Source organism: Parathielavia appendiculata, assembly GCF_033297405.1.
Source record: "Parathielavia appendiculata strain CBS 731.68 unplaced genomic scaffold N657scaffold_6, whole genome shotgun sequence".
Taxonomy (NCBI): Eukaryota; Fungi; Ascomycota; class Sordariomycetes; order Sordariales; family Chaetomiaceae; genus Parathielavia; species Parathielavia appendiculata.
Window position 1 is genome coordinate 1,401,656 of NW_026944225.1, and position 15,015 is coordinate 1,416,670.

At 55.0% G+C, this 15,015-nt stretch overlaps 4 protein-coding genes across 4 annotated transcripts; 3 read left to right on the plus strand and 1 right to left on the minus strand.

Moving 5' to 3' along the window:
• Positions 1 to 2,304: 2,304 nt before the first annotated feature.
• On the plus strand, positions 2,305 to 6,570 carry N657DRAFT_681062 (uncharacterized protein; the record flags this gene model as incomplete). The annotated part of the gene is made up of 3 exons (XM_062796346.1): positions 2,305 to 3,771; positions 3,829 to 4,859; positions 4,914 to 6,570. 3 exons carry the CDS (start codon positions 2,305 to 2,307, stop codon positions 6,568 to 6,570), a joined length of 4,155 nt encoding a protein of 1,384 aa, XP_062647722.1.
• Positions 6,571 to 8,234: 1,664 nt separating this feature from the next.
• N657DRAFT_634120 (uncharacterized protein) lies at positions 8,235 to 9,057 on the plus strand (the record flags this gene model as incomplete). The annotated part of the gene is made up of 6 exons (XM_062791253.1): positions 8,235 to 8,260; positions 8,297 to 8,341; positions 8,386 to 8,570; positions 8,628 to 8,696; positions 8,766 to 8,769; positions 8,805 to 9,057. The coding sequence occupies 6 exons, from the start codon at positions 8,235 to 8,237 to the stop codon at positions 9,055 to 9,057; spliced, it is 582 nt and encodes a 193-aa protein (XP_062647723.1).
• Positions 9,058 to 10,329: 1,272 nt separating this feature from the next.
• On the plus strand, positions 10,330 to 11,527 carry N657DRAFT_572935 (Metallo-dependent phosphatase; the record flags this gene model as incomplete). The annotated part of the gene is made up of 4 exons (XM_062788921.1): positions 10,330 to 10,509; positions 10,609 to 11,010; positions 11,080 to 11,379; positions 11,438 to 11,527. The coding sequence occupies 4 exons, from the start codon at positions 10,330 to 10,332 to the stop codon at positions 11,525 to 11,527; spliced, it is 972 nt and encodes a 323-aa protein (XP_062647724.1).
• A 1,594-nt stretch (positions 11,528 to 13,121) lies between these two features.
• N657DRAFT_645562 (uncharacterized protein) lies at positions 13,122 to 14,430 on the minus strand (the record flags this gene model as incomplete). The annotated part of the gene is made up of 2 exons (XM_062792968.1): positions 14,193 to 14,430; positions 13,122 to 13,993 (listed from the first exon to the last, which is right to left on the minus strand). Coding segments are annotated over exons 1-2 (563 nt in total), but the record flags the coding sequence as incomplete, so codon positions are not given.
• Positions 14,431 to 15,015: the final 585 nt, after the last annotated feature.

Below are 15,015 nucleotides of genomic sequence, written 5' to 3' on the forward strand. Positions count from 1 at the left end.
GGAGAGTCAAGCTGTATTTCGAGCGGTGCGGCTGCGCGTGTGTGTGTTGTTGTTATCCATCCCTTGTCCATGGCTTGGGAGACAGGCAATGGAAGCTGAATCAGGGTTTGTGTGTGGAACCCCTAGTGATCTACTAGCGAGCGACTTATAGCAGCTGCCTGCATGGTCAAGATGGATCGGCAGAATATATTTCGCATTGCTGTGCGTTCCTCTGGGCTGTCTGGTAGATAGGTAAGGAAACTGTTGTTGCTGTCCGCCTCTATCCCTCTGGCTGTTTCAAACCACACCCTGAAAAAGAGCCGGCCTGGCAAGCTGGGGAAGTAGTTGGATTGGGACATGTCACTGGTCTTTCGTGGCCGACTGCTTCCATGCCAGGGATGTGCTGAATCCTGCAAAGAACCTTCCATGCTCTTCACCCGTTTAACGAATTCATACCTCGTACCTCGTACTGCGTCAGTGGGATACAAAGTTCCGACGTGTCGTTCTCGCTGTGCTTGCTTGTTATGCTACTTCCTTTTTATCCTTTCTTTTCCTTGTTCTCCTTTTACTTTTTTATTTTGTTGACTTGGTCAGTGAATGATTTGAACTTCGGGGGAGTGGAAGTGAAATAGATCGGCAGAGCTACCTTGGCCGTGATCGCTCAAGGGCATCACATCTATTTAGATTGCATGCGGTGATGCTGCAGGTGTTGGGCGACGGAGGGAAGAAACGAGTCGTTGAGGGTAAAAAAGACAGCTGTGAACATTCCCTGAGGTGTCTGGTCGAGATGTGCCCGTGCCTTTTGCTGAACAGGAAAGTCTCGTTTGGCCCTCGCACCAACATGCAGTGGCTTATATCTGAGTGGTCTCCTGCATGTTCATAGAAGGTCCCGATCTACAAGAGTAGGTAGGCACTTAGCAGACGACCTTGTCTCACTCTTGCAAGATTCGGATGGGCAATAATGTATCGTAGAAGGGAGTCTGTGTGGCAGAGCGGGTGAAAGGTCCAGCATCAATCCTGGTTCTCGTGTCAGTCGTCGTACCCTCCGCTGTGGCTTGATGGAATGCATGACCATGCGCCATTATTCAATTGTCCAGCAGGATACGTGGGCACGAGCGCATGGATGGAAAAGAGTTTGCGGACTTCGGAATGGCGCGTGACGTGATGAGAGAAGACCTATTAAGCGCCAGGGGTCATAAGAGATGGAGCACTGGTCTGTCTGCTGGAATGCGCTCCGTGTCTGATTGGCCTGTCGCATATGGCTCTTCAATATGGAACCGCAATGGAAAGGAAAGTGGAACAATAAAGTTGGGGATGGTGTGCCAAGGCTCGCCAGAACGGCAACCACGTCATTGGGGTTGCTGCAGGGTCGGAAGATCAGACGGAATTCAGCCCTATGAGATGCTCGGCGGCGACCGTGAAGTGCAGGTGGTTGATGCATGGATTTGTCATTAAATTCACAGTTGGCATGATCTACACATGAACTCAAAGCACAACTGAGATAGATGATGGTGATTCTACTGATCTGCATCGAAAAGGTTCAAGAAGCGGTGCTAACCCCTCGCCTTGTGCGTGAAGCTCCGCCTGTGCGTGGGGCTCGGGCCCCCACGAGATGAACTGCATAGGTACTCCATACTCCGTACTCCGTCATTCTCAACGTCTGATTGTTGGCTGTCAACAGTCAACAGCAGGGCTGCGAAGTATGCTAGAAGGAGAGTGATTTGGCGGCCAATTGGGGAAATCAGTCTTCTCCTTCAGCTTTTTCTGAGCCCACAAATGCAAATCCACTTGCAAAGCACCACAAAGAAGCTCGGCGCGACCGTCACCTGCTCACCTCACGACATCACGTTCATCATTTTGTCGCACTGGCAACTTGAACTTGCATGTGAGCCAGCCCCTGCATGCCGCACGGATCTACTCCTATTTGCAGCTCAGTTACGTAAGCCATCTATCCTGCAAAGAGTGAAGACGCCCACTCCACCAGGCTGCTTCGGCACGCTGATTGGTCCGGCCCAGACCACGGCCTCGCGTTTTGGAGAACGTCACGTCTTCCCAAGCGCTGGACCGCGCCCAGTATCCCGCATCACCAGCCATCACAACGAGCAATTATCTGGCTCTTGGGCACACGGCTGCATCTGGCAAGGCATTCTTATCCATTTCTCGCAAATGTTAGAGAATAGCCGCGCCCAGCCCCGAGTGACGCTCACCTAGCAGCTCCCCCGGGTTCCGCGCTGACAAGCCCCCTTTTCCTGGACAGCCCCTTCAATACCGCCTCTATATCGAGTCTCGATCTTCGACTACACCTTTCCATACAAGTCGCCGGTTATGGCTCCGGCTCCGTCAACCCCGAGGCACACAGCACGAGGCCGGCCTCGGGGGCGTCCCAAGGGACCCGGCTCTGTAAGCGCGTCCCGCTCCAAGCGCATCGCTCCCGACGGCCCAGCCACTGAACCGCCTCCCAAAAAGCGTCGGTACATTCCAGGTGGCCCTGGCGGTGGCGGGCGCTTTGTGGACGAGGACGGCACCGAGATTCCCGCCGAGTCGCACGGCCCCTCCACGACCGTGTCCCGACCCCGGCTCGCTGCCGCGACTCAAGCACAGGCTACTCCGAGCGTGTATCCACCACGAAGAGAGCCCAGCAGGCGCATTCGGACAGCTGTTAACCGAGACGAACGAGACGATATGCAGTACAGCTCCGCGGCAGCCGTAGCCGCAGCCGTCGTGCAGAGTGAAGGGTACAAGCCACGCGAGGAGCGCGGATGGGAGGAGTTTCACCCGAATCTCGACATCGAAGCAACCTTCATGGTATACCAGGCCGATGAAGTAGACGGAGTCATCAGATCTGTCCCACCCACTCCGGCCGTCCACGCCTCCGGCACGCTCATGAACGGCGGAGGGACCCCAACCAAAGAGGCAAACCCCGGTCTCGCCAACGGTGAAAACGGAACACCAAGCGGGCAGGGCAAGCCTTTCATCGGCGGATCGCTTGTAGATACACCAAGCAGGCGCCGTGTTGGCAGGCCGGCTCGAGAGTCGTTCTCGCTGTACGCCACTAGGACCCTCGACTCTGGCCCGAAGGTTCCCAAAGTCCTCCCCATCTCGGGCCAGACCTCCAAAGAGCGTCTCGACTTGAAGGCACCTCAGTACCGCAGGACGAACCGCATCGCATTGTTCGAGAGCAAGACGTTTGGTCAAGCAAGGTATGTCGACAAGTCGATGATGAATGTCGGCTATCAAGAGAGCGACAACTTCATTCGGCCGGACCGCAACCTGATCAAGGCGACGGATGCGAATATGGAGGAGGATGCCGAACTGTGTGGTGCTGCGGGGAAAGCCGATGGCGATGCGGTCCAGCACCCAGCGGGCGTCGTGGGTCGCGTGGAGTACGACATGGACGAGCAGGACGACATGTGGCTCGAAAAGCTCAACGCGCAGCGCAAGGCGGCCGACCTGGACCCGATAACCCGCGAGATCTTTGAAATCACGATAACCAAGATTGAAAAGGAGTGGCATGCCCTCGAAAAGAGGATACCAAAACCGAACCCGAAGCCGCCGCAGACCCATCGACCGCGCTCAAGTTCAGCGGCGGCAGTCAACGGCGAGCCGCAGGCTGGCGAGGAGCAGGACAGCAAATGCGCCATCTGCGACGACGGCGACTGCGAGAACACTAACGCCATTGTCTTTTGTGATGGCTGCGACCTTGCCGTCCATCAAGAGTGCTATGGGGTGCCATTCATTCCTGAGGGACAATGGCTATGTCGCAAGTGCCAGCTTATTGGGCGCGGTATTCCGGTAAGTTTGGTAGTCCGAAGGTTGGAAATATGGATGGTACTAACATTATCGATGCAGACTTGCATTTTCTGTCCAAATACCGACGGGGCGTTCAAGCAGACGAACTCGTCCAAATGGGCTCATCTGCTGTGCGCCATGTGGATCCCCGAGGTGTCCCTAGGCAACCATACCTTCATGGAGCCTGTCATGGAGGTGGAAAAAGTGCCCAAGACGAGGTGGAGGTTGACGTGCTACATCTGCAGCCAGCGGATGGGCGCCTGCATCCAGTGTTCTAACAAAAACTGCTACCAGGCCTTCCATGTGACGTGTGCCCGCCGGTGCCGGCTCTTCCTTAAGATGAAGAACAACCAGGGGGCCCTTGCGGTGCTGGATGGCTCTCCCCCGCTGAAGGCCTTCTGCGACAAGCACTGCCCCGAGAACTACGCCGAGGAAAACGGTGTGGCCCGGGCCACCAAGGAAGCAAAGCGCTTCTACAAGCGCACCATGAAAAACCGCATCTGGGCCGACAGCCAAGCCTCGGCCTTGCAGCTGGCCGCCGCCCACCGCAACGCCATAACAGAGCACCCGCCCGACGAATCCCAACTTACCGGCGCAAAGGTTTCGGCTGTGCTCGCAGATAAAAAAAAGGGACAACCACCCAAAAACGTCTGGAAACTACCGTCGGGCGCACCCGTCATCCCGCAGGCGGTTTACGACCTGGTCGAGAGCGCTCTCGCACGGTTTCCGATTCGCAAACGCAAGGACTTTGTGGGCGAGGCCTGCAAATACTGGACCCTCAAACGCGAGGCACGCCGCGGCGCCGCCTTGCTCAAGCGACTGCAGCTGCAAATGGAGACGTTTACATCCATGGAGTTGACGCGTCGCGACTTCGCCGCCATGGGCTCCTCGGGCAGGGCGCGGCTCGACAGGAGAATCGAGTTCGCACGCATGCTCGAGGACGATCTGGCCAAGCTCAAGGAGCTATGCGAACTGGTCCGGCAGCGCGAGGCTATCAAGCTCGAGCTGGCCGAGATTGAGGCCGACATGATCCATACGTGCTATTTCCCCATCGCCAAGGAGCTGCGGCCGATTCTTGATAAGGCCATTTTGTATGTTTCTGTCTGGCTACTGATTGATCAAGAACTGTCGCTGACATACTCCAGCCTCGACAAGAACGTTTTCAAGGAGGGTTTCCAGCAGATGCAGAACCGCATGGATAAGCTTCACTATGTCACCGCCATACCTTTTGCCCGCGATCTTTGCCAGGTTATCCATGTGGGAATCAACAAGCCCCCGGCAGCCCAAGAATACCGGGCAGAGCCTGTCGAGACCACCCCCAGCAAATACAACAACTTTGCAGAGATCGGCGCCCGCAAGCGCTTAGGCAAGCGAATCCTGAAGCTGCTTCAGCCGCACCTGGAAGATACGCTGAAAGCCGAGACGGAAATCACCCGTCAGCCGTATGAGCCGCTCCACAAGATCCTCGAAGCTATGCTTGAGGCGAGCGTCGAGGTGCGCCCGCAGCCGGCGACCAGTATCATGGTCTCGGACGCAGCACTCAGCCAGGATCAAGACGTTGACATGACGGATGCGCCCGCCGAGGGCCAGATCATCGTCGCCGACCACAGCGAGGGCGTCAAAGACGCCGAGGCCGAGCTTGACGGAGCCCTGGATGACACCAACATTGAAGTCGGCGGCGGCTACGAGCACGACGAAATAACACCGAAACCCAACGGCGTCCTCTCCACCGCGCAATCCGTTTCGGACGAGCCGCACCTCACAAACGGCTTCTTCACCAACACAACCTCCAAACCGTCCACCGCTCCCGCCTCCCAGGCTTCCTTGCCCGGCGCTAGCTACACCACTCACTTCTCTTCTCGTCCTGATCAACATACCCTTAACAATAACACTGGCGGCGAAGATACCGGCCCGCTAACCCCGCCGCGATCCAACACCGGCTCTGCGTCCGCTGCTTCTTTTACCATGACGGTTCCCAATAACAATAACAACCCCATCATCACTGTAACCAATGCCACCACCCCGCCGGCAGCAGCAGCAGCAGCAAATGCCCCAGCATCGTCGTCGACAACAGCGCACAACCCGCTCACAGACGGCGGCATCATGTGGTATCTGGCGGATTTCCAGCTGGTTGGTACCACGGCCGTGGATCCTGATGGTGTTGTTAGTGATGATGATGCTGATGATGGTAATGGGGAGGGGGAAGATGGTGATGGTGATGGTGATGAGAAATGGACTCACGGGCGCGAGGCGGCGCTACGGAGTCTGAGCGAGGAGCTGACTGATTTAGATGACGAGGCGTTGAGGGATTTGGGGGTTGGGGTTGATGTTGATGTTACTGTTGAGGCGGATGCTCATGCTGGTGGTGATGAGGGAAAGGTGGGAGATGATGGTGATGATGCTGATGATGCAGGGGGGGACGATGTGGTGATGGGAGATGGGATTGATGATGATAGGTTGGATGACGAGGCGGATGAGATGACCATCACTTTTGCCGGGGATGGGGCCTCGAATGCGGACGGGAACGGTGCCGAGGCTTCTCGTCCTGACGGTGTTGTCAATCGTCGGGATGCTGCTACTGCGATTGCTGCTGCTGCTGCTGCTGGTAGTGGCGGTGGGAACGCCCAGCAGAATGGAAGCCCCGCGGTGGCGAAGAAGGCGCAGACGGTGGTAGCCGGCTCCGGCGGCGGCGCCGGCGGCAGCCCGCGGAAGAGGACGCGCAGCGAGGTGGCTGCGGCTGCGGCGGCGAGTGGGAGGGGGAGGTTTTCGCTGCGGAGTCGCAGCGCTGCGCGGAGGAAGTAATGTCCTTTCCTTGGCTTTTGTTGTCTGGTTTGGAGTGCGGAAGTTAGGGAGAGGGTGGGTGTATTATTATTGAGGAGTTCTGCTTGTTTATGGGGTTAGGGAAGCCTGGGAGTTGCCCTTTGCCGGCTGCGATGAAGCTGCGGTTTGGTTGCTTCCGCTCGGTTTGTCTCCTTGGTTGGATGGTCAGCTACCTCGCCCTTCGCCTTCGCTTCCGACATTGCGGCTACGATTTCGCGAGTCTTTTTTTTGTTTGACTCTTCCTGTTTTGATCGGCTCATTTTTCCGGCTTGCGGTCGACACACAGCAGCCCCGAGACTATATATCAACCGGGCTTCTTCGAAGACTGAGTCACATACCAAGGAATACCGGGACGGCCTTACAGGCATTGCCAGCCGTTCTACTTCTTGGGGTTGATCACCGGCTTTATCGTCCATTCTGCCCCTCGTTGCGCTGGCTTCATTCTTCGATTCCCCGTTTCGCATTCTAGGCTTTTCGCTTCTTTTCCAACAGGGTTTAAACAGCAAGGACGGATAGCTGGACGGATTCCAGCAACAGGGTGGACTGGTCTGCTAAGGACGGATTGAGGATGGGACGGGCAGAGATGAGTTGTGCAATTATTCATTGTTGAGATTCTCTGTTAGGTTTTACATCAGATGTATGGAGTCGAGGGCGTCTGAGGTATCGATCGGACGGGCATTGCGCTTTTTTCCTGCGGGATCGCAGTACAGGTCTTATGGAGCATAGTCATTTGAAGGACGAGATTCGATTGTTAGAAGATACCTTGTTGTTGATATTACCAGCATTGTGCGCTCCTGCCTGGTTCAAAGTTTGCCACTTCGTCTGCGTGTGTATACGTGACGAAATGTGTATGGATCACAGTCATCGAATGGCAGATATGCCTCGGATGGTAGATTTGAGGGTCACCTGAAGACTGCCCTGGTGCTTAAAGAGGCAGGCAGCTCGTAACTGTATGCTGATTATTCGGGAAATTGTTGATTGTCTGCTGCCGCCCTAGTTGAACGTGGTTGCCTCAAGCAAGCAAAACACTATTGCGGAGCCTAGCCGTAACACCAAGGTCGCAGTTCTGATGAATCTAATGTTGCTCAAGGTAATATTGCGCTCTAGAGATCTCCATATATGATGTTGTTGCTCCCTTGATCAACAGCGAGGGCCTATCAGGGCTCCATTTATGACATAAGACAGGGGACAAACCACGCATCCGGAACTCGAGATTCGTGGAGGATCAGCGGCCGGGCAACTCTCAATAACGAGGCTTGTATCAGCCTGCCGTGTTGTACGGTGCGATTCACGATCTTGCCCCAGAGTTGGGTCACACTGCGCAGAATTGATCAGGTCTGGAGCGGGCCGATCATGTGACCCGAGGTATGTCTGACGCCGTTGTGTTTCATGAGGGTGAGGTTGTGTCGCTGCCGGCCTCCAATTGGTGACAATCTGGCGATGGTTAGCTGCTTATTGCTTGCGCTGCTTGCGCATGATGACAGCATCAAGGAGGGGCAGAGCTGTTGCCCCGCTTGGTTGCTGGCAAGGCAGCCGCTCGTGTTTCAACGCGGGGCAGAGACCATGCTGGCAGTTGCCGCCTCTCGTGTAAGTTTGAAAGGAAACCTGGAAGGTAATGTAGATAAGGTAGCTTTTGTCAACCAGCGATGTCTGAGATTGACAGCCGAGAGTTGTAAGTCATCACTGTTCTTTATTAGTGTCCGGACAGGCACGCCAGCATCATCTACGATGCTGGCGATAACAAGACAGACAGGTGAGTCAACCACAAAGAAGACCCACTGCCGCCCAACCGCCGAGGATCCGGCACACCGAATGCGTCGAGTGCAGCATGCAGATGGGGGAAGTTCTCGATCAGTCGCTGGGTGAAACCTCGGTCAACAAGCCAGACGGAACCTTTGAGCGAAGTCGAGCCTCCTCGGCGGAGAATGATCAAGGGATGACAAGTCCCGCCGACGAATCAGATACCTTCTCGAGAGGTCAAGGTGAGCGGCAACATCGACAAGAGCCCCAAACTTTTGACACTTCTCCCACACCACCAGGGATCGGCCCCCTGGGGCGCAGCCCAGATCCAGCGCCAAGGGGGCGTGTGGGAGCATATGGGGGTGTGTGTGAGTCCTCATTCCCGATTAACATCATCACCAACTGGCGTTGTCGCTTGCACAACTATGGAGTTGCAGCGCAGTAAGTGTGCATCTCTGCAGCCGTCCTTTTGTCAGTATGCCTAACAGCGACCACACGCCCGAGGCCACAACGGGTGAAGGGGACATGAAAACGAAGTCCCGGTGGCACCCGGCCGAGGCTGACCCCGGATGTCAAGCTGAAGGTGTTCCTGGCCGCGGTCAGACGAGGGCCATAATAAGCGGCAGCACGGGAATCGGTCAAAGCCGCTCGGAAATCGTTGTCCACACGATAATGTTAGCCTTCAACAACAGAATCTGTGTCGTGGCCGTCGTCCTCAGCTCCAGATAAGTTACCTGAATAAGGATATATGGGAAGAAAGTGTCAAGACTCGTGAACGGGCTCGGTCTTCGAGACGGTTGCCAAGGACAAAGGACAGGGAGAAGACGACGAGGGTGTCCCACTGAGGGGCCAATCGCAAGCACGCTGAAAACATTGATAACAGAGTCCAAGCAAAACTGTATGTCAGTTCGTTAGTATCTGGCTGTACCCAGCGACAGGGTCTAGCGTGGGCTGCTGCAATTTTTCGCGACGAGCAACTAGGAGAGCGGGTCCGCTCCGGCCAAGAGCGCGAGTGGTGCCTTCCGACAAACTGCGTAGCCCTGTGCAAGTGCCCCTGCTCATTACCAAACCTGCCCGGCTGTGCCGTGTTCTCCTCCAGCCTGGACTCATCAGCGACACAACTTCAATTTTTCCAGGCCCTTTGTCCTGACCTGAAGAGCAATTTCGTGCACGTAAACCACGAAACCAACGGCGACTCCAAGTCTCACCGAAAGCACCGCTTCAGTCGACATTTTATCCCCTGACGCGGAGACAGCACCTGCGAATTCCTGCCAACGGAGCGATTTGCACCCACCACCTCTCCCACCTTGCCTTCCCAGTTCCGACCGTGGCAGCCCCAACACAAACAACCTCAACTCCTCCCTTCATCGACGACCGGCCTGCAGCCCATCCCAGCGACAACGTCCACAGAGCGATCAAAACCAGCATTTTGGTTGTTGATACCCGGCGCCCTGTGATACCGACGAGATTATCCTGTCGACACAGCATCGCCTGTCTGCGGCTGCAAGTTGCCCCCAGCAATCTGCCAACACGGTGACGATAGCAAAATCGCCATCCCACACCATCCCAAAAATTTCTAGAAGCAGTCTTCTTCATTCCTGCAAGCAGCTGAGAAGACGACAAAGGGGCATTTTCACTGCGCTTTCGCCCCGACATATTCCACTCGTTGCTGCGATCACTTGTGAGCACCCAGCCAGGTAAGCTCCCACCTCCCTGCACTCACTGGGTTTTTGCGACCAGTGCCGCGCCCGAGGTCGCACGATTCCTCAAGACGGGCGCGTCCATCCAAACCACAATTCTCATGTCATCTTTTCGAACAGCGTGCTGACTTCCCTCCTTTACGGATCCAGTGCCAGAAGTGTATCTTACCCTAGTTGTTCTCGCGTCTACCTTTCTCTTCGTTTCCTTTCAGTCGCTACTGGGGATCTGCCGGTCACCACCGAGCCCCATTTTTGTTTTTCGCGCCATCGTTTCGGCAAGGAGGATTGAGGGGATTTTGCAATGGCGGACCAGCACGACGTCGACCTCGATTCCATAATCGACCGCCTTCTGGAGGTGCGGGGCAGCCGCCCAGGCAAGCAGGTCCAGCTGCTCGAGGCCGAGATCCGTTATCTCTGCACCAAGGCGCGCGAGATTTTCATTTCCCAGCCCATCCTGCTTGAGCTTGAAGCTCCTATCAAGGTGAGACATTGCTGTCGCCCCAGTCTGTCCGACGCGGATGCCTCGCGTGACCTCTTCCACTTTGGGTTCTCTGGCTAAATGCCCGTCTCTTCCATTCAGATCTGCGGCGACATCCACGGGCAATATTACGACTTGCTCCGCCTCTTCGAGTATGGTGGTTTCCCGCCCGAGGCCAACTACCTCTTCCTCGGTGACTACGTAGACCGTGGCAAGCAATCTCTTGAGACCATTTGCCTGCTGCTTGCCTACAAGATCAAGTACCCCGAGAATTTCTTCATTTTGCGGGGCAACCATGAGTGCGCGTCCATCAACCGCATTTATGGCTTCTACGACGAGTGCAAGCGTCGCTACAACATCAAGCTCTGGAAGACGTTTACCGACTGCTTCAACTGCTTGCCCATTGCCGCCATCATTGACGAGAAGATCTTCACCATGCACGGTGGTTTGAGCCCCGATCTGAACTCGATGGAGCAGATTCGTCGTGTCATGCGGCCTACTGACGTACGTGGAGCATGCCCCATTAGTCTTCTCGCTTGATTTGGCATTCAACTGACTCTGTTGACTCCTTAGATCCCTGACTGCGGGCTCCTCTGCGATCTCCTGTGGTCCGATCCGGACAAGGATATCACTGGCTGGTCCGAGAACGACCGCGGTGTCTCCTTCACCTTCGGTCCAGATGTCGTTTCCCGCTTCCTCCAAAAACACGACATGGATCTCATTTGCCGTGCCCACCAAGTCGTTGAGGATGGCTACGAGTTCTTCTCTAAGCGCCAGCTCGTGACGCTTTTCAGCGCCCCCAACTATTGTGGCGAGTTCGACAACGCCGGCGCCATGATGAGCGTGGACGAAAGTTTGCTTTGCTCTTTCCAGGTTCGTGATGCCCGGCCTTCTTCAGGCTTTGCCCAGCCAGCTAACAGTGTCGCTCCAGATCCTCAAGCCCGCAGAGAAGAAACAAAAGTACGTCCACGGCCTGGGGGGCAGTAGCCGGCCCACCACTCCCCGGAAGCAGTCCAAGTAGTCAAGGGTTTATGCGAACTTTCCTCTATTTCTAGGTTCGGGCGCGGCCGATAAACATGCCATCTGCCACACCATGCCACTGCGAACGGAACCGCTATTATCTCGTCAATTCGCCTACTGCCTCCACGTTTTTTGATCGCCAGAGGGGCCAGCGCAATCCCCGTCATCCTGTTTCTTTCGGCCCCTTCCATCGTCTCACCCCGAGCCTCGGCCACCACCCTGAGGCGTGTCAGCGGCGTCCTCATCGTCATCGTTGTCCGCTGTCCGAGCGAAGCCATGTCTGTCATAGTAGTGTCCGCGCCACAGAAGAGCTGTCGGGGCAGCAACAAAATTTTTTTGGGAGGAAAACGAATAATGACTGTCCCGTCTTGTCACTACCAAGGAAGGGGACACACCGGACATGTATAGATAGGTCACGCGGCGGGGCGGTTTCGCTTTTTGGAGGCGGCTTGGTGCAGGGCGAGACAGAGGAGGGCGGGGAGTAGAGTCGTGAGCACGGGGTAAATAAGTTGGTCGTTGTCTCGCTCTCTGCCTCACTCCCTCTCTAATTGACGGCGTACCTGCTCGCTACCTACCCCCCTACCTGACTACCAAATCTATCTTACCTCTACACTAACTGGGTCGTTGTTCGGTTTTTTTATCTGTCCTCTTTTGGGAGCTCTTGTCTGTCCCGTCCGGCAGGATCGGGGTTCGGCTGCCTACCTACCTAGGCAAGGTTTGGGCTGGGGTTGGGCGACGACTAGGGGGTTGCTCGAGAAATTGTGTCGGAAGGCGCGGGTTTATTGGGGATGGCTACGGTACAATTCATCATCGTCATAACAATCTTCCTCCGTTTTGTTGTTCTGTCTGCCGTGTTTTGTGTGTAAATGATCTGACTGGGTTCTGGTTTTGCTGTCCCTTGTCCGACTGCCCTGCCCTGCCCTGCCTGACGTGAGTACTTGTGTGTCTTCGGCCTGGGATAAATAAACGGACCTGGTGGGGATGGGAGCCCACGGCGGCGGGGCGATACGCCGGATATGTTATGTTTTGTTGTCCTGGCTGCTGAGATCGCGGGTATGTTTGAGTCTCAACCTGGGATTGATTGATTGGGCTGTCGTGGTTGAGGGCTGGGGGTTGATTGATACCTGGGGACGATACTTTGCTTGCTGGCCTGCTTGCTCGGTTGCTTAAGGGGCTGTGATTATGACTGTGGAGGCCCACTACATGGACAACGAGCTCCTCTTCTTCTCTTTCTTCTTCTCTTTCTTCTTCTCTTTCTTCTTCTCTTTCTTCTTCTCTTTTCTCTTTCTTCTTCTCTTCTACTCTTTCTTCTTCTCTTCTTCTTCTCTCTCGTCTTCTCTTTCGTCTTCTTCTTCTTATCGTTGCTGTCGTTGTTGTGGCTGCTGACGAGGATGGGCTACTGGTGAAACTTGGCATTCAAATGATGTGACGGATTGTAGGTGGGTATGGCAGGGCATGACACGGCATGAAGACGAAAGCAAGCCTGAATGAGACGGTATGGGATGTGAGTCGCGCTTTGGGGTGTGGGAGGGCTGGTTTTCTGACTTAATCATCTTCTTTTTATCTAATGACTAATGACTCCTCTGCTACTGCTCGCTCTGCTCTCCCTTGTTACGTTCTGTTCTGAATTCGGATACTCTCTCAGGAGGTCTATCACCCTTAGGTCTCCAGGAACAAGAGCCGCTGGGTTGGTCTTTGTCGAGATTGGGCTGTCCTCTGCTTGGTTGATGCCCGATTACAGAGGCTGATGTAGCGTGGGATGAAGTACGATTTCTCAATATGCTACTCTTCCTTGTACTAACCGACTTGTTCGCATCCCGCGGACATGTCTATCGGCAGTTACTCCGTTGTAATCTTGAGCCTGCTTCGGATTCGGCGGTAGCCTCCATACCCCCACCCAGGCGTATACTCGAAAGCCACGCCATCAAAAGCCTTTAATATCCCCAACTTGAAGAGCATTGAAACCTTACCTCCCACGTCCTCTCCAATCACCCCTCGCTCACTCACAGTCCTCGCACTTGCCCCCTCCCTCAGCTCTACATGCCTTGCCTTCCTGCCCAGTCCCCTCGCTTACCTTCACACCCTCTGCCTCCCGGCTCTTTCCTCCCTCCTCCAACTTCCCTCGCTCACTTGTACCCGGACCTGTCCCACCACTACCACCACCACCACTACTTTTCCCCGGTCCATAATCCCGATCCACATGCCCCAGATTCCTTCCCGGTTCAATCACGTCTCTCAACCGCCGCTTGAGCTCCTTGGTCTCGGGGAATCCGCCATCAACCTTGCGGTCCCAGAGCACGATTCTCTTTGGTTGCAGTGAGCACTCATCGTCACCGGCGTTAGTGGCGGCGCTTGGGTCGGTGTTGGTACTGGTGATGATCTCGACGATGAATACCCCGCCCGTGGCAGGCTGCAGGGCTACCTCACCCAGGGCGACGGAGAAGGTTGAGAGGAGTTCTTGAGCGTACTGGTGTGCGTTTGTCAATAATGAGTAAATACAAGGGGATAGAAGCAGCGTGCAAAGGGTCGGAGAAGGGGAGGCCGGAGGACGCTGTGTCCTTGAAAAAGAGTAGATATGAGATGGGAGGTATCCAACATATCGCCCGTAGACCGCCAAGGGTTATTCATGTATAGAAGCAGAATCAAGAAAAGGCCGTCGGTCTTACATAGGCTGCTCTAAGCATCCATTTGCATTGCGTGCAGAATTGGATCGTGACCCGGGGAAGTCGGGGCTCAGCTGATGTTGGTCGTGCATGGTCGGCCATTGTTGACGTATCGAAAAAAAAGCTGTTCTTGTATGACTCGCAATTTTAGTATTTCTCTTCAAGACTCTTTGTGTAAGCGGTTGCCTGCAAGAGCAGGATTTATGGAAGGAATAGCTGGTGCCGATGGCGGCCGAATTGGGAGACACCTGAGGTGCGTCATTTGGCAGGTCGTTTCGAAAACACCACCCACTAGATAGACCTGAAGTCTCCCAACCGGCAATACAAGGTGACTGAGGTACTTCGGGTGGGAGCCTTTTTCAACTCTACTTAATGTCATCAATCACTTGGGCACACGACAGGAGGTGGTTGATTTCAATACTGTTCATTCACCAATCCGCGTCTCATCAATCCAATACCAGAACCTTTAACCTATATACAGCGGAAAGAGAAGACGGCAGGGCAAGGAGAGAGGCCATGCCCAAGTCACGGGTAAAAGACAAGACAGATGAGAAGAAACAATGAAGGAACTAGAGTATTACACGCTGAAGAGCTTGCATAGGCAGCCTCCAATCCGCCGAAAAAGGGGTATGAGGAATAGCGTTATCGTAGGAGGCCGTGCCGTCGTCACGTCCGTTTGCAAGAGCTCTTCCTCCTTGCCGTGGCTGATTCGGGATGTTGTGGTTGTTTTTTCTTTGTATCGGCGATGGATGGTGCTGGATGATCCGTTTTTCCCTTCCGCCGGTAATCCATTTTTTCCATGCCCGTTATCCGTGGTGTCCGGCTG